Here is a 19,456-nt window from a genome sequence, read left to right on the forward strand (position 1 = left end):
ATGTTTTTAAGGGCTGGGCTCAGCCTTGGGATAGTATGCTGCACTATGAACTGCTCGGAGATGAGTCTCCCGGTTGTCCTTCCGGTTGAACCGCTTCTCACAGGACTCTACGAGACACGGGTATTGCTTTGGGGACAGGTGCATATTGCTAATGTGTCGAAGTAAGCTCGATTTCCTTCTAAAGCCACCTGTGTACTGGCAACCGTCCCATTTGCATTCGTATGAAATCCCGTCGGAGTATCTTTCGATCTGTTAGTTTGGGCTTGGTTACCGCAAGTGTAAAAATACGAGTAACATACTTCGGGCGGTTGCCTTGCGGCTCTTCCACCTTCACGTACGGCTGCTGCATTTGTGACGAACAACAGGACTGCCCTGTACTTGTCTCCCAAGGAGAGACGGGCTGATTGAAGGGAAACTCCGATACACTCCGGGAGCTTGAGGGTGTAGTCGGTGTGACGGGCGTTAATGGCAAGAAGCTCGTATTCAGACCGCAAGGGCTGTCATAGGGGACTGCTCCCATGGGCAATGTCTGGTAGTCCTCGGGAAGTGCCAGGTAGAAGTTTGTTCCAAAATCGCTGTTCGACAAGCCAGGCTGTGTCATATAATGGTAGGACTCATTTGAAAATGCCATATCCTGATAGTTATATATGTTTCGGGCTCGTATGGCTCTTGCGGACGTTTCGCATTGGCGGGGTGCGGCTGTGCTTTTACTGACACTGAGATCGGAGGGGCGGAACTGTATTAATAGCAATTTCCATCACATTCTGGTCAAGCCATTTGCGATTTGACATGAACTTAGGGATTTGCCAGTCAAAGGGCCTGTCAAACACTTCTTGACAGTAGAACATGTCGGGTCAACCGGTCCCAGGTCCATTACCGCTGAGAGCACCCGGTTGCCTGCTCACACGCCTTGACGGGTCAAAAAAGGGCGTTGACATGACGTGGGTGAGCCTGAAAAGGGAGTGTCTCTATTGACCCTGGCAAAGAGGATTGACAGACGATGGCAAAGAGGGGACATCGGATCGCCTTAATATACTTAGTACTTAGCCCCGGACGAGCTGGAGTGTTGGCCCTCGAAATCCATGGTTACGCCCCATCACTCGTGTCATCGAGCAGCCTTGTCCAAATTTAGTTCTTTCCTTGGGCTGGAAGATGTACAGCCACAGTGAAATGGTGCGCGGGTCGCCTATCCTCCCATCCTCGGTGGGCGGATCCTGTGATGAGTATCATGGGGCTTTTCCAGTGAGCATCCCAAAATTCCAAATTATGCGCAGCTTGCTTCAACGATAGCGCTTTGCTAACCGCAAACAGTCATCACTATACGGCCCGCCAAAGGAGCTGCCCGGCGGAGATTCCATCAAGGCGCAGGTTTGCACGACTTGGCAAAACTGAAGCAGCCGTTTAAAACGAAGCATGACGGGGATGGGAATAACTTCGCTCCGTCCCATGATGTTGCCAGTCACCTGGATAGAATTATCCAAAAAGCCATTCGCAGTACTCGTTCTGAACGGCAATCAGCCCTGGGTATATGCAAATACATCCGGCAAAATGTCAAGCCCGAACTGGCTGGAAATGAGCCCAATTATTACTCGGAGAAAACAATCGTCAGCCACTTGATCTCGAGCTCTGTCTTTGAGATTGTGTATGATTATGACCGCAATGACAAAATCAGAAGAGCCAGCAGCCCCAAATGGAAGATCAGATCTGGTCTAGAAGGCAGAACAGCCACTCCGAGCTCAGCCGTCCAAGAACTGCCCGCTTATCAACTGCCCGCTTACCCGGGATGGGAGTCTTTGGACTATTCCAGGAAGCGCATTTCCATAAAGGAGCTTCCGGAGTCCTATTCTATATATGAGAAGGAGTCACTGGGACATGGAAGCCCCGTCGTCTTCTCGGTGCCCCCACAGTCCAAAGGGGGCACTGAGCTCCCCACCACCGATAGCAATGATCCGCCAAAGGAGCGTGTCGTTACGATTTCAGACACCAAAAGCAATCTCGAAGTCCACGCGTCCGATCGGAGCCCTGAAAGAGAATTCCTTCCTCCACGAGCATCGCCTGTCTGTTCTCCATCCCATTCACCTCAACTTGAATCCAATCAAACACTCCAGTGTAGCGCTGTACCTCGGATCGGTTCTAATGAGCCTGGGCTTCCGTCTCGCTCGAACAGGCCTTCCTTGTCCATTGATACTTCACTGAAGTCACAATTTTGTGACTTCTCTGGTCAAGTGTCTATCGATGGTCTCTCGCAGGCATCAACAACCGTCCCTGAGACTGACGAGGAAACATTGGGGGAACAGCGGGATCTGAAAGACCTGGGGCCTCTTTCAGGCGATAGCCCTGGAAAATATTCCAAGAATGAGAGCCCCGATCGCTTCACTCCATCCTCATATGAGGCTGCAGGAGCTTCTCCTAATACTGGTCCAGCTGCGACTGGGGGAGGCGCATCCTTTAACGGCTTCAGTCTCGGTCTCCCGTCTCGCACTGGGAATGGGAATGGCCCAGAGGATCGGGGAACCGGGGAAAACCGCCCGGGGGGTCATGGAGATGGCAACCGGGATCCTGGAAATGGCGGTCCACTCGGCCGTCGTAGAAGAAGCCAGAGAACTCGTCAACTTCAGTGTCCATTCAGGTACCCTCCACAAACACACAATAGGCACCCAGACGAGAATCCGCCTTGTAAACCCGCTGTTTACCCGTGGTTCGCGTATCTCTTGTATGAACTCTCCCAGTGTTTGATGCCTCTCTTGAATTGTTCACTAACAAATATTAGGCGCCACATCGAACGTGCCCATGGTCTGTATTTGTGTATTAATTGCTTCATGGCATTTACCGCCGCAGATCTTTGTAAAAGCCATAAAACTCAGTGCCCCGTCAGGCACATGGACAGCTCAGAAAAATGCACCCGCATTTACGCAGCAATCTACCCAAATGCACCTTACCCCTCGGACAGTCGTTCATACGGTGAGTATATCCGACGTTTCTACCCGATATAGCAGCAGCACAAATGTGTAACCTCAGTTCTAGCTGCTCTATCCTCACGATCGGTAGCCCATTCGCCTCATGATCAACTTGCTTTGGGTTCTAATACCGCATTCAGTCCTACAATGACTAGCCAACCCAGCCTTGAAGATAGGGTCGCTCGCCTTGAAATGCGCCTGGCTATTTGGGAAAGCCACTACCCAACAGCCAATCTTCCTTTCGATGAAGATATCCGAACTGCCAACTTCTCAATGAGTCAACCCGTCAATCCCTCGCCAGAGGAACCGCCCGAGCCCAATATGCAGGAGCTGGAAGATTCCATGCTCGACAGAGACATGGACTTCGACTTGTCCAATATGGAGAACCACGAGAATCCTTTATACATGGCTGCCGTCATGGAAGGGCCTCGACCAGTCTCCGACAACCTGGCGATGAACGTGGACCCGAATCATATTCCCAGTAATAAAGTCGGCGAACAAGAACAAGGGCATGCTGGCGAAGACCATTTCTGGCAGATGTATGGCCAACAGTGGGGATGAGGCCAGTACTCTCCTCGCACCGGGGGAGCTTCCTTCAACTTAGTGTTAAAGAGCTGTTAGTAATTTCGACGAGGTCTTAGCCCATGCTTTTAGCCCATGCTGGTCAGGCTGAGTGAAGATTTATCAGAATTTCGGATTCTAATTACAAAGTATTAATTCTATCGAGTACATTGGTTTTTTAGATCTCCTTCAGCTATGAATACACTAGTCGATGGGTCTCGAGCACGCAAAATAGAGCCCATCAAGGATATTAGGATCACGGTATGATATGATAGACGAATTATAGCGATATGACGCTAGGGTGGTATTTGTCAGATGTGTTAGGTGCACAATAATATAGAGTCTCAAAATTCCCTCAAGCTCCAACAGCGACTTAGCAGCGTTGAGCATGTAGGTGCTTCAAGGCGAATTTCTTCTACCGCTTCTCGCGGCAGGTATCTACTACCCCGGTTGAATTCTCCGTGGAGAATCAGGTGATTGAGGCCTCTTCATTGTCAGTTCAAGCAATTTTGTTGCACTTTAGGCAGATTGCATGAGGTTATATAACGCGAGAACTAGAGAAATAAACAATCACATTGATGCTACATGAGAACACCTTGGTGAGATAACCTCATTATATGCTTGACCCTGCAGCTGTAGTCTTGGTCCTTATCATTCTCATCAGGGTAGATTCAAAGATCATTTTCGCATCATGTTGCCAGTATCAGCTATATCAAACCGAGCTTGATGTTTGTCGTTTCCCCCTATGGCGTCGCACTTTAGTTGACTTTCTCCGGCGTTCCAAATTCCCTTCATAGCTGTTAAATATCTCTCTGAGAAGAAATCGAAGTAGTCCGCCCTCATAGGCCTCTTCTTTAGGAAAGAATTTCCCTTCACGAATTGTATATTCCCTTAAAGCTTCCTCGGTAGGGAATCGCCTTGGTGGCACCCCATTACGGATACATTCCAGCAAATCGATCAGATTGACGTGTGTATGCAGCACTGACTACAAAATATGAGCTTTGAGTAGGGCAAATAGCTTGACCTGTAGGCGGCATACCTGTCGAGCTTCATGAAGGCTTTCAGGGACAGGGATTATCCCTAAGCAGTGACAGATACGTTGCCATGATGCTAAGCTATTTTGGTCTGCGCCGAACTGTGAGTTGAATGCTTGCACAATGGCAATGCGAAACAGTTCCCAAGCCTGCTGGCGTGCGACTGGGTATTGCCCGTCCGGCTGTATGTGCCACCCAAATATGCAGCACATCCGATAGAACTCGACATAGACAGGCTGTTGTCTGTCGTAAGCAAATCCAAGGTACTGGATGAAGAATTCGTCAATCTCATCCACTCCGTTTTCTTGTTTGTTAGGCATTGCGGCTAAGCAATCGAGGCTTTCGATGATATCTGGCGATATAGTATCAATGATGCTAATCATTCATGGTATAAGTTACTTGCAAGGTGAAGTGATTCTCCATTATTCAACATACCCGCGCTACCTATGCACCCCGGTAGGTTGCATCGAAGCACGTGATGTGTACAGAGCATAAACATTCTGTAGCTTGGTATTAAAGGCCATTCCGTTATATTAGTATCCTGCCAGGTCGAGCCCTCTCAATAGGTAACTTTGATAAATGATTTACATACACCCACATCAACACAAACAAAAAGCTTTTCAAAGGATTCAAGGTTTAGAAAAGGCTTATGAACACTCGATTTAGAGGCTATATCTGACATATATATTTCGTGCTAAATAGACTACGTCCCTTGTCATATCGAAAAGATAAGGATTAAGTACGTGACTCTTAGACGGCGTGCCATAACTAATGGGCGAGGAATGTAGCATATAGCCTAGGGGATGAAGTCTAATGCAGGGGCCCTGTACATTCCAACCTGGTAAGGCAACATTCTTACTTACTGCTAGAGTGCCAATCCTATGTACCCCGTATCATCAATTCGCAGGCTTTGCAGGCACACTGTCATGCATGAAGTATTTATCCCACTCCCAACCGTTCTTAGGTAATAGGTCGGAGCTCAACAACCTTGGAAGGCATAACTCACATTGCCTGAGCCTCCAATATTCTTAGCCAAATTCATGACGGATTCTCAGAATTGTCAGAATTTTCCAGAAAGATTTGGATGGCTTAGGCTTTATGAAAGAGCAGAGCCACCGGTCAGGGGTATTTCCTTCGCTAAACATTATTGAAATGAAACCTCATCATGCTGAGAATGGCTACTGTGTGTCTTGTCGAATTCGTTCCAAAGGGTTCTTTGTGATACAACTGTGTATCCCATGCGTAATCAACAGATTGCAAATCTGCCGCGACATAGCCCTCCCATACTCACTAAAAGCATCCTTGCGTTGACTGGGTATTCGAAGAATCCGTGACTCATCAGGAGAATACATTTCCGAAGAAAGCTGGTCAATTTACTAAATATTCCAGGCGAAGCTCTGATTCTTATGAGTCTCCCCTGTATCCGTGCTATACTGTCTGTCCAAGTTTAACCACTGATTCACCCCGGGCCGGCCAACAAGAGCTTACGTTAGTGACAATTAGCATCAACCTTCGGACACGATGTCCTTCAACTCTATCCTTGAATGCCTCTTTGGCACGTGGGAAAGGGAGCCAATTCCGTCCCGATCTCTCCATTCGCTCAAAGCCGTTGCTTCCAATATTGTTACAACAATTTTAACTGCCGAAGACCCCTATTTGCTTCACAAGCAGCTGAAGGAGGACATAACCACGAGCGGCTGGTCCGATATGCTGGCTAGAGCTACACTTCAAGGACTAGAACACGCAATCAACGCCGGTGCGGCGATGGCGCGACTTGCGGCTGATGCTGCTGCCCGAAGCAAGGATGCCGCGATCGACTTCACAACCAATCATCCTATTCTTGTCACTCTCATTGCGCTAGGCATTCTAGCGCTACTGATGCCTCCGGTTCTCGAGATCCTGGGATTCGGAGAATTGGGTCCAATCGAAGGTTCATTTGCGGCAGCTTGGCAACGGCAGTTTGCTGGAGAGGTTCCCAAGAAAGCTTTGTTTGGTTATTTCCAGAGGCTCGGGATGAAGTGGCATTGGACCATTTAATGAACAATGTCAGGGAGCATTTTTACAGCCCAGAACCTTAGCTCTTTGCTGTGGGAAAAGGGTTCAGTCGGACTGATAACTTTCTCATTCCAAGGGAAATCTACGAGGATAATAGTTAGAAATTGGAAATGCCTTTCATGCAGTTGCAAAGGATGGGCTAGTCAGTTCTTCATAGTTCAATAATAAGCTACAGTATCTTAATGCCAGCCCTGTACCACTGAAGCTGATCAAGTCAATCCTATCCTCTATAGGCCAACATCATCCATCGCCCAGGTGCCTCTTCGCGGGATGCGGATCGACCGCCCCCCACCGTCAGCGTAGTTTCCGACACAGAAAACTACATCGACAGTGGAAAAACAGGCCAGTCAACGGGACCTAGTCCCAATACTTCATCCAAAGCCGCACATAGCAAACCAGAAACCCATTCTCCCAAAATGAGCAAGGTCCAAACCCCTAACGTCCTTGTCGTAGGCGCAGGCTCCATGGGAATGGTTGTGGGCTACTTCCTCACCCGGGCCCACGCCCAAGTAACCTACCTTGTCCGCCCCAACCGAGCAGAGGAGCTGGATCGAACACAACAGCTCTACTGCTACGACGATAACAGCCTGAAGCACTACCACAGCTACAAGGTCCTCACCGATCCGTCAGAAATCAGCAAAGAAAGCTACGAATACGTGATCGTTGCGCTGGATGCTGCCTCGCTACAAAATGAGGAGGGCAGAGCCCTTGTCCGCTCCATGGGCGCCGCATTCCGCGATACAAGCACGAAATTCGTGCTGGGGACCGTCGCGATCGGGATCAGGGACTGGTTCCTGGAGACCTCCGGCCTCGATGCGACGCGTGTCACCCTCGGGCTCATGCCGATCCACGCGTATCCTACGGATCGCGCGATTCTCGAGGTCCATGCGCCCACGAATCCAGCGCTGATTGTACAGGCGGATGTGGCCTATACTGACCGGATGGGCGCAGGCTTTGTTGTTCTTGATACTGCGCCAGAGGTCGCGAAGCCATTTGCCGAGCTGTACAATCAATGCGGGGTGTCGACCGCCTCTGTCGTGCCTGAGCAGGATACTATGACGAACGTGGACTCGCTGCTCGCGGTGATGGTGGCTAGCGAGCTCGTGGATTGGCCTCGTTTGGCAGAGTTGCCGGCGCACAAGGAGCTTTGGGGGGTTACGACTGCTGCGGTGAAGGAGATTCGCTCCCTCGGTGTGCACGGTGAGCCTGGGCTGCGGGCTGCGGAGTCCACTACTGAGGAATCTCTCGCGAGATCGATGAAGGTGTGGGAGAAGAGTATGTTGCCGTTTGATTTACAGGGCTTTAATCAGTTTCATCATGGAGCGAAGGTGAAGAAGCAAGATCGGCTGCATTTACGCACCTGCGTCTCCATTGGTGAAGCGGAAGGCAAGCCGATGTTAGGGCTGAAAGATCTGCTGGGCAGAGTAGAAAGACACGACCAGGAATAACAAGGTCTTATTTCGAATCATGACAAGCGAGGACTGAACCAGACTTGAGTTCCTTGGAATGGTCATGAGACCTATCAATGATTCCTCGTCCATCCCAGTCGCATGGAAAACATTTTCGCAAGTCGGTAGTAACAGGCAAGTAAGACTGGGTGTACCCAGGTAGAAGACAGGACTCTGACTAAAGCTGCGACGTCTCTCAAGAAGTAACTCGAGTAGGGATGGAAGCGCTTAGAGGTGACGAGCTCGTACGTCTCCGTTATGCTAGCCTAAGTTGCGATAGTCCTAAACCGGGTTTAAGATCGAAGCTCAGACGCACAATTGGCTGGAAACCGACCGAATGGCGAATATATGGCGAAGCGTGAGGTCGTTTGCTCTCATTCAAGCTGATATTGAAACATCGCATGAATTCACCCGCGGACGGATCTCAAGGCAATACGGCAGGACATGATGCCATAGTATGTGCCAATCTTTCCATCAGTCTACATGACAAATGAATGATATATGAGTTAGGTACTAGAGGTCTGAGGTGATTATATAGGCGGTAGAAGGTGCAGTAAGTGGGGTATCGAAAGGGGTAGAAGAGTAGAAGAAGCCATGCCTAGTACTAATTTCCAAGTTGAGTATGCAGTACAGTTGTCTTCTAAAAAGACAATGGACGAGCTCGCAAACAGGTGTATTTCAGCACTATTTTAAATCCTACAGGAGGATATAAGGAATCTTCCCCACCACTGCAATCCAACTCAAAATCTTATTTACGAAGCACAAAATTCCTTCCAGCATGGGCGCTCGAAGCTGGGCTTTTGGGGCAAAGAGTTGTGAAATACCAGAAAAAATGCAATGCCCGCAACATACGCTGATAAGAAATAGGTATCACGAATAAACAAGACCGACCATGCCAAAGAAACGGGGCAAGGAAGACTACCAATCATCGTCATCTTCCTTCTCGTCATCTGCAGAGGAAATTAGTCTAAAATGCCTAGCAAAATATCAAGAAATGTAATATGAGAAACTTACCGCTTCCACTGACTCGTGCCTTTCTCTGCTTCAGAGCATCCTGTAATGCGCCGGCCAGACCACCCTGGGGCCCGCCGCTTGAAGAAGCTGCTGCAGATGACTCGGCTGCGCTTCCAGGTACCATGGCTGCACTTCTGTCCTTCTTCTCTGAATCCTTGACTTTCCTGAGTCCTCCGCCACCCTGTCCACCGGATGCACGAATGGCAGCCATCAGGTCGTCGCGACCACCACCACCGGTCGATGGCAGCGGTGGAGGAGCTCCGCCCGCAGGAGGTGGTGGGGGAGGTGCTCCAGATCCTCCAGGGGGAGGCGGTGGTGGGGGAACAGCAGATCCTCCGCGACCTGGAGGTGGAGGGGGAGGGGGACCTCCGGGAGCCCCACGACCAGGCGGAGGAGGAGGAGGAGGTAACCCGGCGGAACCGCCTGGTGGTGGTGGAGGAGGAGGCACACCAGGTACCGAGCGGCCTGGAGGGGGAGGAGGAGCGCTTCCAGGCAAATCAGGCGAAGCAGGTCCTCTTGGTGGGGAGGAGGTGCCGCAGGGGCTGAGGGTGCCGGTGCCGGAGGAGGGGGAACCGAGCGAGGGGGAGGGGGGGGAGATACAGGTGCTCTGGCCGGTGGAGGTGGAGGTGGTGGAGCGGCAGCAGCAGGCGAGCCAGCATGGGGGACTTTGGGAGGTAATGGAGGCAATTGGGGCGGCGCATCTGCGCGAGGAGGCGGGGGAGGCGGACCGGGAGGTACAGGGCTGCGACTCGGTGGAGGAGGGGGTCCAGATGGTTTTCGTTCCCCCGTGAAAGGTGGAGGCACTCCAAATTTAGGCTGACTGCCGTCCATTGGGGCCTTCGGTGGTAAAGGCGGCGGGGCTGCTGGAGCACCATTGCCTACATTAGATACAGCACGACGTCTGGGGCCGGCAGGTCCAACTGGTTCAGCATATTTGCCAGCATCTGGGAGCGGAGGAGGTGCGTTGAATCTGCGGGCTGGCGGTGATTCGACGGGTGCTGGTGATGGAGCGGCCGGCTCTTCAGGTGCATCAGCGCGAGCTTTTCTTGAAGGTGGTGGTGGCGGTGGACCACGCCGGCTTCCATTGCTGCTTCCTGTGACTTGAGGGCTAATATTGTTGGCTTTGGGGGCTGGCGGCGCAGACGGAGGAGGCGGCGGCGGTGTTCTAGCGGTTGGGGTTTCGACTGGGGTAATGGGCGCGGGAGCAGGCGCTACTGGTCTCGGCGGCGCCTGAGCTGCAGGAGCTTGGGGACCACCAATGGACATGTTGTTCTGTTGAATGTATTCTTTGATAAACACAGGATCACCTGCGATGTCCCTTTTCTTGAGCCCCAGTCGAAACAGGCTGTCAACCAATACCGTGATAGCATCCATTGTGTAAACCAGCGGCAGTAGCTCACGGATCAGATTTTGCCATACCGGCTCCTCGGGGTTGAAGTCAGGATTGCGCTTTTGGAAAGCAACTTCGCTGGTCTTCTTGCTAATATGCTTTTCTCGCGTTTGCATTGTCTTGTCGAATTTCTTCGCCTGGTCCTCGTCGGCGAATAGCAACCCAGCGTGGCATTCTTGAAGATTCACGGTCTGGAGATCGAAGGTGTAGAAGAAGGAACGTTGCATAGTATAGTGGAAGTCCTCGTAGATTTCTTGGTCCCAAATGACACCTCGGCGTGCAGGCTATATAGGCGGAGAGCGCAACTGTTAGCTTCTGTCCCCATCCATTCAATGGGAGGGCATGACAACTCACAGAGATATCCACCATTTTCAACCAAAGGGAAGGCACAGTAGTATCTTCGCAAAGCACTACTGCACCCTGTAAGCCGGTGTAAGTCCACTTCATGGGGTCCGGGTAAGCGACGTAAAGTCGCGCGACACCCTTGGCATGCTGTTTGCTAACCGACTTTGGGATACATCTATCAATGACCGCCTCGTCGTCTTTCTTGAAGACTTTAGAGCCAAACATGACGAGCCAAAGCAGGTTTCGAGAGAAGAGGCGTGGGTAACGGTGAGGGTGAGAGTGGTGGCGTGGGAGATTCTTAGGTTCGAGAGCACATCGCAAGCGGCCAGTATAGTGGATCGGTAAGACGGCCCAGCGATAACAAGGTGTAAGAGAGGGAAAGGAAACGAACGGGAGGACTCCGAGAGAATGCGAGGAGGCCGAGAGGAGAGTCCGTGAGAGGAGAGTACGGTTGCCTTGGAAGGAGGACGTTTGGCGGGGCGAAGATACTCGGGCAGTACTTGGCAGCTGGAGTGAACTTTGGCCTCCGCTAAGGGGGGCACGTGGTACACGTCAAGTACTCTCTCACTCTTTTACCCTTCAACCCTTGCGGACTGGTTGGCCTTCTGCTATTCCTTCTTGTTGAATGAGTCTGTTATCCTACCTTTAACTAGAAATTCTTACTGCAATTATACATCCTGCTGCTATGGACAAGTGTCCAGATGAACAATGCGCCCCCAGCGTTATCCGGCAGAGCCGCTAGTGCTAAGCGCAATGTTCCATTACGCTTCGATAACGTTCCAAAGGCCTTTGGTCAGTCTCAAAAAGTCCTTCTCTACTTGAAAAGAAAAGACCATCATCCTTGTGTCCAACTTGCTAAGCACTCTGGGTTCGACCCTGGAGCTCGGCTTGGTGCAAGGGTCGACCACCGACGTCATTGTAGCAGGCTGTATGGGAAAAGACTGACCTCTTTCCAATACGCTACAATCTAGTTAACTGTGAACTGCACTTGAAATCCACCCGTGGACTAGTGACTAAAGCTTTGTAAGGCCATGACGAACCCCTGTTTTTGTGGCCTAATACACTCGTCAGGCCGCAGAACTTCCCAGCAGCTTCTGGGGAGTCACCAGACCATGCTTCTGTAAACATACTACTTCATTGCTGCACATCCTATTGGCAATCATTTCAATTAGGGTCGTTAGGGTGCGGGTTGCATTTTCCGCTCTATCGCTCCCTAGTGTCGTAAGCCACAGTGTCAGGCTGAACCCCCACATGGTACAAAGTTTATCTGGTCTATGAAGCCGCATCGGCATCGCTAGTATCGCATGGAACGCCGGTTCCACTTGGCAGCCAATTTTCTCGATTTACTGGCCCAGATTTGTAACTGAACGCATCGAGGAACGGTCAGTGGCTATGATCACACTTTGGTGAGGGAGATTCAAGTTGCTCGGCAGAGCAGTACAGTTGATCGGAAGAGTGATAGGAGGCAAAGTCCTGGCCGGGGAGAAAGCTACGCTACTGTAGTTACGAGCAGGAGTATTCGATCCCTCAGGACACGACGCGGCTTCGATCCAACGGAGTGCAGCATCCCGCATTTGATTGGCGTCCAGGGTGTTTTCTTCGAAGATTCTCGGTGCTCTGTCTACAGAGTACGCTGTGATTCGTGGCTGTAGATCGAATCCAATATGGCCTGGTCGACAACAACTTCGGCCAATCAGCCAAGAGCATGGAATCTTTCAATCCGAAGTCAATTAGTCTTTTGGGTGCATGGAAGGATTTCTGTCAGGGACTCGGAGACAACATGGCCCATGCAAATTTTGCCTGCGCCAGAGAGAATGTTGTTCTAGATTCGCAGAAAAGAGTGCCGGTGGAGCAATACATCCCGATTGGACGCATCAGCCTCAGAAACCCATCTTCTTGCATTAGCAAAAGGCCCAGAGCAGTTGGATGTGGTACCCAACAATTTCAATTTGCACGATTCAGTTTCGTCTTGGCTTTCATCACGATCCGAAATAGAAACACGCAAGGGTCCACTCACCCCTGAAAGTGCAGATCCGTCAATTTCGCGGGATCGCTCACTTGTGATGTTTTCATTCCAACAAAGATGCACCTTGGGGTAAAAGTGTTTGGTTCCATCGCCATCGCGGCTTCGGTCGCTGCGGGCAATAGTACTCGCGACGTGGAGGCATGTGCGCAGATCTCCCAGCTAGTGGCCGATGCCAACCAGAGCAAAAGTAAGTTGATGGTGGCTTACCCCGGAAAATACACTGTGAAAAATCAGGGCTAACATGGCCAATGGTTGCAGCTACGGCCTCTGTTCCCAAGGACTTGGCCTACCAATGTCTAATGTCTATTCCTTTCGAATCGGATCGGGCGACCATTTTTTTGACTCAAGTTCGCAAGATGCTAGAGTTCCATTCCACAGTCGATATCCTGAAACGTATGAAATCCTTGATCTAACTGGACCAGCTGGGTGACTGACAAAAGATGGCAGATCCTCCTCCCGACTACTTAATGCCCGCTACAGACATCCTGGGCGGGGTTGACTCCATTCTAGAGAAAGTCAATCAAAAGGCCTACTCCAGTCAGTTCGAAATGGAATTGGACCTTTCCCATCTCATTGACTCAGCACACGATAGTCATTTGGTCTTCAGTCTGTGCTCGCAGTCTATCTTTGATATCACAATTGACTTTCCAATTGTCTCGGTTTCCACAGATGGGCTTTCCCTCCCCCAGGTTTACTCCTTAAGTATGCATTGCACCGTGAAATCTAGCTTCAATCTATGTTGACAAGTGGCAGGTGATGCGAAACTTCAGCAAGGTGGATCAACGGAGGTTTCACCTCTTGTGTCGATAAATGGTACTGCTGCGGCCAAGTTCTTGGAATCTGTTGCCTCAAGCCAAAGCCTTCAGGATCCCGACGCACAGTAAGCGGCCCTGGACCTCCTCCGTGTATCGATAAATATTGACTGTTCCAGATATAATCGACTATTCCCTTCGTTGGCCCGTAGTGTGAACGACGGCGCCACTAGCCCTGATGGAATATGGGCTAAGGACCAAAGATGGAGCGAAGCCTCGGAGCTCACTCTGAAGTTCGGTAACGGCACTACAAAAACAGTCCAAAAGGCAGCAGTTCCATTGGAACCGTTCTTCGACTACAAAAATGGTAGCGAAATCTATCAATTCGAATGCCTTCCTCGTATTCTGCTTGAAGCGACAACCGCCATTGAGAGTGCGCAGCAGGCATCTGAAGTTTCCGGGCTGCCTAGTACCCCGTGGAGCTCATCTGGTAATGCAATCTCCGGATACTTCTCCAATCAAACAGGTCTCGAAGACACGGCAATTATCTTTCTGCCAACGTTCTCATCCGCTCCTGCGGATGTGGCCCATTTTGTCATCAATTTCCTGCAAAATGCGACCGCTGCAGACAAGAAGAACGTCTTGATCGATGTGACTGCGAACACCGGCGGCTACATGACCACAGGTGTTGATATGTCGCGCATCTTTTTCCCCGACTCGGATCCCTATACCGCAACGCGTTACCGAGCCCATGATGCGGCCAAGTACATGACCAAGGCTTTCTCGCGTGATACAACGCCCGATACGGACAACATTTTTGCCTACAAGCAAATGGTCAAGCCGGATCAGAAAACCGGGTTTGGTTCATGGCAAGATCTCTACGGACCACATGATACCCTAGGGAGTCCATCCTCAAGCTTGCTAGCCAACTTCAACTATACCGCTACCTCAACTAACGTTTGGCCCATCAATGGATATGGAGAAGTCCCGTTAAACCCACCCAAGGCACCATTTCCAGCTGAGAATATTGCTATTGTAAGTACAACCTTCGTTGATTGAGTGACAAATGAATGGCTAACAAGTCTCCAGATTACCGATGGTGACTGTGTCTCGACTTGTGCTTTCTTTGTCAAGCTCATGAAGCGCCAGGGTGTACGCACCATTGCTTTCGGTGGTCGTCCTACCGAAGCGCCCATGCAGGGCGTCGGCGGCGTGAAGGGCGGCCAGTCGCTTGCGGTCAACTACATCAATGCTTATATTTACCAAGCCAATGAGCAAATTCGGAACTCAGCCAACTCGTCTTCGCCAATTCTCACGCAGGCGGAGTGGAAGAAGTTCAACGACTCCAGTCCTGGGACTGCCTTATCATATGCTTGGAGCGGCAATCTTAATCTGCGGAATGAGTATGACCCGGAGGACAGCGAGACCCCGCTGCAATTCGTCTATGAGGCTGCTGAGTGCCGTCGTTTTTATACCTTGGAGAACTACATGCAGCAGGAGACTGTTTGGCAAGCTGCAGCCAAGGCAATGTTCGGCAATGGAGGGTGTGTCAAAGGTTCCACTAATGGGAAGGGCAGCCTGGATGCCTCTTGAATTTGACATAGCCGCTCTACCATCCTTTCTTTCAGCATAGATACTATATATCCTCGAGTGTGGCTATAATTAACACATATTTACTGTAAGGACTTGAGAGCGGTTTTTTTTTTGGAGAGACTTCAGTTTTCGAGAGCTTTTTTATTCGTAACTCTATTACTTAAAGGGAATTTCAAGGAAAGCAAGGCTAGACAGAGGCAGAAACAAAGCATGCAGTGCAATGCAACTAAGGAAACAGGCACGCAGGCTCATCATGCGCGCCGAAACCAACTTTTCTCTGTAGCATGATCCCAGGTATTTTGCGTTGACAGATTGGAGTGGACAAGTAGTCATGATCCAGAACCCATACCCGTCAGCAAGAAAATCCCGGAAATCTTCGTCGATTACTTCCGTGCCCTGAAATTGCCGAACACCGCCTGTGGGGATAAATTTCTTCGCCCTCGTACAGGGTCGAAATAAAGAGTGCAACATCGTGGATTTGTTGGCTGATGCTCCAGTAAGTGCTCAAAGGAGTCGAACAGAGACTACAACTCAGCCCCGAGAGAACAGGCGAGAGCTGGTTATAGGGAGCAGTCGATCCAGTGGTTTGACTAAAATAATCGACAGTAGAAGAGGGGTTTTTGGCGGGGCATCTGGAGAGTGCCATGGCACCCTTGCAGGGCAGGAGCATCGAGCACTTTTGGATTGAAGGGTGAGCTTAGAGCTCGTCGACATCGATTTCCTTGTCTTCCTCATCGCTATCGCGGTCTTCGTCGAACTCGACGTTGTCCTCGAAGCCTTCTTGGCCGTAGGTGTCGGTCTCGTTGATCTTGGCATGCTCGGGGAGTTCACCGTAGGCCTTGAGACTACGGGCCTCATCGGAGGTGTACTTCATGATCACGTCGCCCTTCTCATCTTGGTAATCACGCAGAGAAAGGAGGATGATGTCACCCTGGTTGATCCAAACCTTCTTGCGCAGCTTGCCACGGATGTGAGCAAGACGCTTCTCACCGTCGAAGCAGAGAGCCTCCAATCGGCCGTTACCCAGCATCTTGACAACCTGCGCATACTCCTGGCCTTCCTCCTTGAAGACAAGTTCACGCTTCTCGTTGTCGTTCTCGTTCTTTCCACGACGACGGTTCTTACCGCCCTATACTTGGTTGTCAGAATTTGAATCAAGGGTGAATGGTATTCAGCGCTCCCAAATCCGAGGTGATCGCCAGTCACACGCCATTTTCAACCCCCGAGATGGCGTGCATTCTCTTTGTGGGGGGGTGTTGGCTAGTGGGGTGTCACATTCCGACAAAGAGGGGCTGAATAATTTTTTTAGGCTTTTTTAAAAACGTACCTTTCCCTTGTTCTTGGGCATGACGGCGGGGGATGACCTTCACTGGACTATGGCCTGGCTCTGTGATGGTACGGCAGACTCTTCTGGGAGTAAAGAAGAGGATAAGAAAAGGGTATCCCCGTCGTGGGCAAGGGAGGAGTGAAAGAGTGAGAGTGGGGGGGATCTGTGCCCTGCTCAAATCTTCGGCTTATTTAATCAGGCACAAAAGTGCCCGGCGCTCAGGTGGCGATTGCTGCCTTAGTGGCCTGATTTCCTTTGGGTGACGAGGTCTCACCGCCTATGTTTTGTTTGGCAGAAAAGTATCGGCGCTCACGCGACGCTCCGTGGCGGAGAAGAATACTTAACATTTTCAAAGTGAGTTCCAATTCTTTCGAACCGACTACTTACATCTATTCACCCCCCCCAAAGTTCTGTTTATCCAGAGGTCCCAAGGTTGTACCGTAACTTAAGGCTTACAGCGCTCAATCCCATCGGTTTCCGGCCCGGATGGTGATGAGCTGATTGATGTGCAAATTTCCCAGCCCTTCACTTTGGCGACCTGTCCTCATAAGACCCGCGTATTGCTAAGTTTCGATCATGAGCTGGGTCAAGAGTGCCGGCAAGGGCCTAACTCTCCGATATACACCAAAAAACGTCATTCCACCTGTTGCAGCACGTTATATGAGCGCTCCATTCCATCCTATTCGCCCCAAGATCACACATATGTACCAGACCCGAGATAAAAATACTCTTTGGTGGCGAACCTCAGTCACATCTCTTCATTCAGAGAAGAAGGTGGTGCGCTCCTGGTGTGCCCGGCGAGCGCGCAGTGCGTTTCGGCATGCGTTAGCAAAGCAAGGATTTGACGAATTCGGGCGTCCTCTACCAGACTCAAATCAACAGGAAATCTTCAAAGGCTCAATGGAGGTGATTGTCCGTATGCCACTCCGCGATATGCCACTCGCCAACCTCCTAGAAGAAGCTGAAGCTCTTTTAGAGAATATCATGGAATTACGGGAGCGAGCAAAAGCGCCAGCTCAAGCGCCAGCTCGTCCACCGAGCCGCAACTCCTCGAAAGCCTCCAACAACCTTTCAAACCGTTCCCACAAGCCCTTATGATGGATAGCTTGTATCATAACCTCATATCATGCCGCAGAACTTGGTGGCGCAAACTTGTACATTAATAGCATCGGTGCCTACTTTAGCACCAAACAGAGCATTCAGTTCGCATTGCCGTAGCCGAAATTATTGGAGATACTTCATTGGTCCTCCTCTCTCTCCAATCACCAAGTTTAGTAGTTATCGTATACTAAGTTGTGATCTTGTCGGTCGTCAAGGAACCTACCTGTAGTACTAGAGTGGGCGGGTCTTAGCTTCCGCTGCCTCGCGCCTCGCTAACTGCCGATCTGGCGGAATCAACAATCGGACCCAACTACAACTCCGCTTTCCCCATCATCACCTCCTCTATCCTCTATCATACCTCTTTACACCTCTCACCATGCTTGTCTCATTGACAGTCGGTAAGGTAGATGCAGGTGTTGCCGTTCTCTTGACTCACGACAATCGTTTGGTAAGCCCCAGCCCCCTATAGTGGCCCCCCGGAGACTCGAAATAACGCGATCTACGACTCCATGTGCAACCCCAGCGACCAATGTTTCATACTAATCAATACACACCTAGATCGAATTCCCATCTTTCCTCCTTCCCAATAACATCTCCTCTGGAAGCATTGTCGACATCAATGTTGCGCGCAATCACGCTGCTGAAGCCGCAAATGCAACCGCCTTCCAGACCCTCCAGAAACGGATCCTCAATAAGTACGGCGTGAAAGCCCCGTCGCCACCGGTTCTTCGGCTGCGGAATGCTACACAAACATCTCTTGTCCTCGAATGGGACCCTATCGACCTGGCAACAGCGTCTCTGAAATCTCTCTCCCTGTACCGCAATAACTCCAAGGCCGGGTCTATCCCGCGACCACTGGAGACACGCAGCACGAAAATCTCCGGTCTGGCTATTCATACCGAATACACCTTCCATCTGGTCTGCGCACGACGGCCGGCACCTATCAGTCTGAGAAGCTTACCTGCCGCACCCACAAGATGACCGATCTTTCTGGTATCACCGTCACTGCTGGTGTCCTCGACCCAGCCCGCAAAGAGGCCCTTGGCGCTGCTCTGGATCGCATTGGTGGTAAATTGATTGACACTGTCCGCATCGACACCACCCACTTCGTCTGCTCCGAGGGTCGCGGTCCGCAGTGGGAGAAGGCTGTGGCCTCGAACATACCGGTAGTGGTTCCCGAGTGGGTGGACGCTTGCGAGTCTGAAGGTACAATTGTTGGAGTGCGTGGCTATTATCTCAATGCCGATCCTAAGGCTCGCCAGCTGGGTGTCATGCACGGTTCTTCTCATCAGCGCACTACCTCTACCGTCTCCTTACATTCCACTGCTACCGGCCGCCCCAGTACGCAGCCCCAAGCCGCGGAACCCGTCCCCGAGCAACGTCAGCAAGCACCAGAGCAGCCTCCAGAGCAGCTCCCAGAGCCTCCTCTTACCCCATTCCCTGGAGGTGAAACGAGCAGTCAGCCACAGGCACAGGAAGAAGAAGTCGGGTCAGAAGATGAAGAGGAAGCGGTTCCCCCTCCGCCTCCTAAGGATGCAGGTGAAAGCGATGCGGACAAGCCTAAGCCTAACGGCGATTTGCATGCTCCGGAGCAAAATGGAGAGACCGGGGAAACAGAGTCTAGTGATGAAGAGGGGAACACGCATGAGGGCACGCTACCTCAAAACAGACCTGACGAGGCTGAACAACCCAGTGACACAAGCTCAAAGGGTAAGGGCAAAGAGGGAGAAAGCGACTTCAATGAGGTTCCTCTTTAGTAGCCTATCATTATCGCTTTATTACTCCTGATCCACCTTACTGAGGCTGTCTTGTTCAGCCTAGCCATGTGCTCTACGCTTATATCCAGTACAAAT

General features: G+C 50.9%; 9 protein-coding genes across 9 annotated transcripts; 6 read left to right on the plus strand and 3 right to left on the minus strand.

Annotated features, from left to right (window-relative positions):
* Nucleotides 1–1,170: 1,170 nt before the first annotated feature.
* N7468_000626 (uncharacterized protein) lies at nucleotides 1,171–3,518 on the plus strand (the record flags this gene model as incomplete). Its single annotated transcript, XM_058469923.1, has 5 exons — nucleotides 1,171–1,242; nucleotides 1,312–1,368; nucleotides 1,413–2,713; nucleotides 2,771–2,961; nucleotides 3,025–3,518. The coding sequence occupies 5 exons, from the start codon at nucleotides 1,171–1,173 to the stop codon at nucleotides 3,516–3,518; spliced, it is 2,115 nt and encodes a 704-aa protein (XP_058335954.1).
* Nucleotides 3,519–4,503: 985 nt separating this feature from the next.
* N7468_000627 (uncharacterized protein) lies at nucleotides 4,504–4,872 on the minus strand (the record flags this gene model as incomplete). The annotated part of the gene is given in 2 exon segments (XM_058469924.1): nucleotides 4,504–4,542; nucleotides 4,558–4,872. 2 exon segments carry the CDS (start codon nucleotides 4,870–4,872, stop codon nucleotides 4,504–4,506), a joined length of 354 nt encoding a protein of 117 aa, XP_058335955.1.
* Nucleotides 4,873–6,073: 1,201 nt separating this feature from the next.
* On the plus strand, nucleotides 6,074–6,589 carry N7468_000628 (uncharacterized protein; the record flags this gene model as incomplete). Its single annotated transcript, XM_058469925.1, has 1 exon — nucleotides 6,074–6,589. The coding sequence occupies one exon, from the start codon at nucleotides 6,074–6,076 to the stop codon at nucleotides 6,587–6,589; it is 516 nt and encodes a 171-aa protein (XP_058335956.1).
* A 434-nt stretch (nucleotides 6,590–7,023) lies between these two features.
* N7468_000629 (ketopantoate reductase family protein) lies at nucleotides 7,024–8,055 on the plus strand (the record flags this gene model as incomplete). Its single annotated transcript, XM_058469926.1, has 1 exon — nucleotides 7,024–8,055. One exon carries the CDS (start codon nucleotides 7,024–7,026, stop codon nucleotides 8,053–8,055), a length of 1,032 nt encoding a protein of 343 aa, XP_058335957.1.
* A 1,224-nt stretch (nucleotides 8,056–9,279) lies between these two features.
* Nucleotides 9,280–11,029, minus strand: N7468_000630 (WASP family protein; the record flags this gene model as incomplete). The annotated part of the gene is made up of 2 exons (XM_058469927.1): nucleotides 9,280–10,730; nucleotides 10,807–11,029. 2 exons carry the CDS (start codon nucleotides 11,027–11,029, stop codon nucleotides 9,280–9,282), a joined length of 1,674 nt encoding a protein of 557 aa, XP_058335958.1.
* Nucleotides 11,030–12,887: 1,858 nt separating this feature from the next.
* N7468_000631 (uncharacterized protein) lies at nucleotides 12,888–15,175 on the plus strand (the record flags this gene model as incomplete). The annotated part of the gene is made up of 6 exons (XM_058469928.1): nucleotides 12,888–13,017; nucleotides 13,089–13,223; nucleotides 13,278–13,532; nucleotides 13,584–13,710; nucleotides 13,762–14,617; nucleotides 14,672–15,175. 6 exons carry the CDS (start codon nucleotides 12,888–12,890, stop codon nucleotides 15,173–15,175), a joined length of 2,007 nt encoding a protein of 668 aa, XP_058335959.1.
* Nucleotides 15,176–15,872: 697 nt separating this feature from the next.
* N7468_000632 (translation initiation complex factor eIF1A) lies at nucleotides 15,873–16,523 on the minus strand (the record flags this gene model as incomplete). Its single annotated transcript, XM_058469929.1, has 2 exons — nucleotides 15,873–16,304; nucleotides 16,503–16,523. The coding sequence occupies 2 exons, from the start codon at nucleotides 16,521–16,523 to the stop codon at nucleotides 15,873–15,875; spliced, it is 453 nt and encodes a 150-aa protein (XP_058335960.1).
* A 555-nt stretch (nucleotides 16,524–17,078) lies between these two features.
* Nucleotides 17,079–17,600, plus strand: N7468_000633 (uncharacterized protein; the record flags this gene model as incomplete). Its single annotated transcript, XM_058469930.1, has 1 exon — nucleotides 17,079–17,600. One exon carries the CDS (start codon nucleotides 17,079–17,081, stop codon nucleotides 17,598–17,600), a length of 522 nt encoding a protein of 173 aa, XP_058335961.1.
* A 379-nt stretch (nucleotides 17,601–17,979) lies between these two features.
* Nucleotides 17,980–19,360, plus strand: N7468_000634 (putative chitin biosynthesis protein (Chs5); the record flags this gene model as incomplete). The annotated part of the gene is made up of 3 exons (XM_058469931.1): nucleotides 17,980–18,051; nucleotides 18,162–18,521; nucleotides 18,551–19,360. The coding sequence occupies 3 exons, from the start codon at nucleotides 17,980–17,982 to the stop codon at nucleotides 19,358–19,360; spliced, it is 1,242 nt and encodes a 413-aa protein (XP_058335962.1).
* Nucleotides 19,361–19,456: the final 96 nt, after the last annotated feature.

This window comes from Penicillium chermesinum, assembly GCF_028974085.1.
Source record: "Penicillium chermesinum strain IBT 19713 chromosome Unknown utg000001l:1.0-1975020.0:1.0-1976611.0, whole genome shotgun sequence".
In the NCBI taxonomy this organism is placed as follows: Eukaryota; Fungi; Ascomycota; class Eurotiomycetes; order Eurotiales; family Aspergillaceae; genus Penicillium; species Penicillium chermesinum.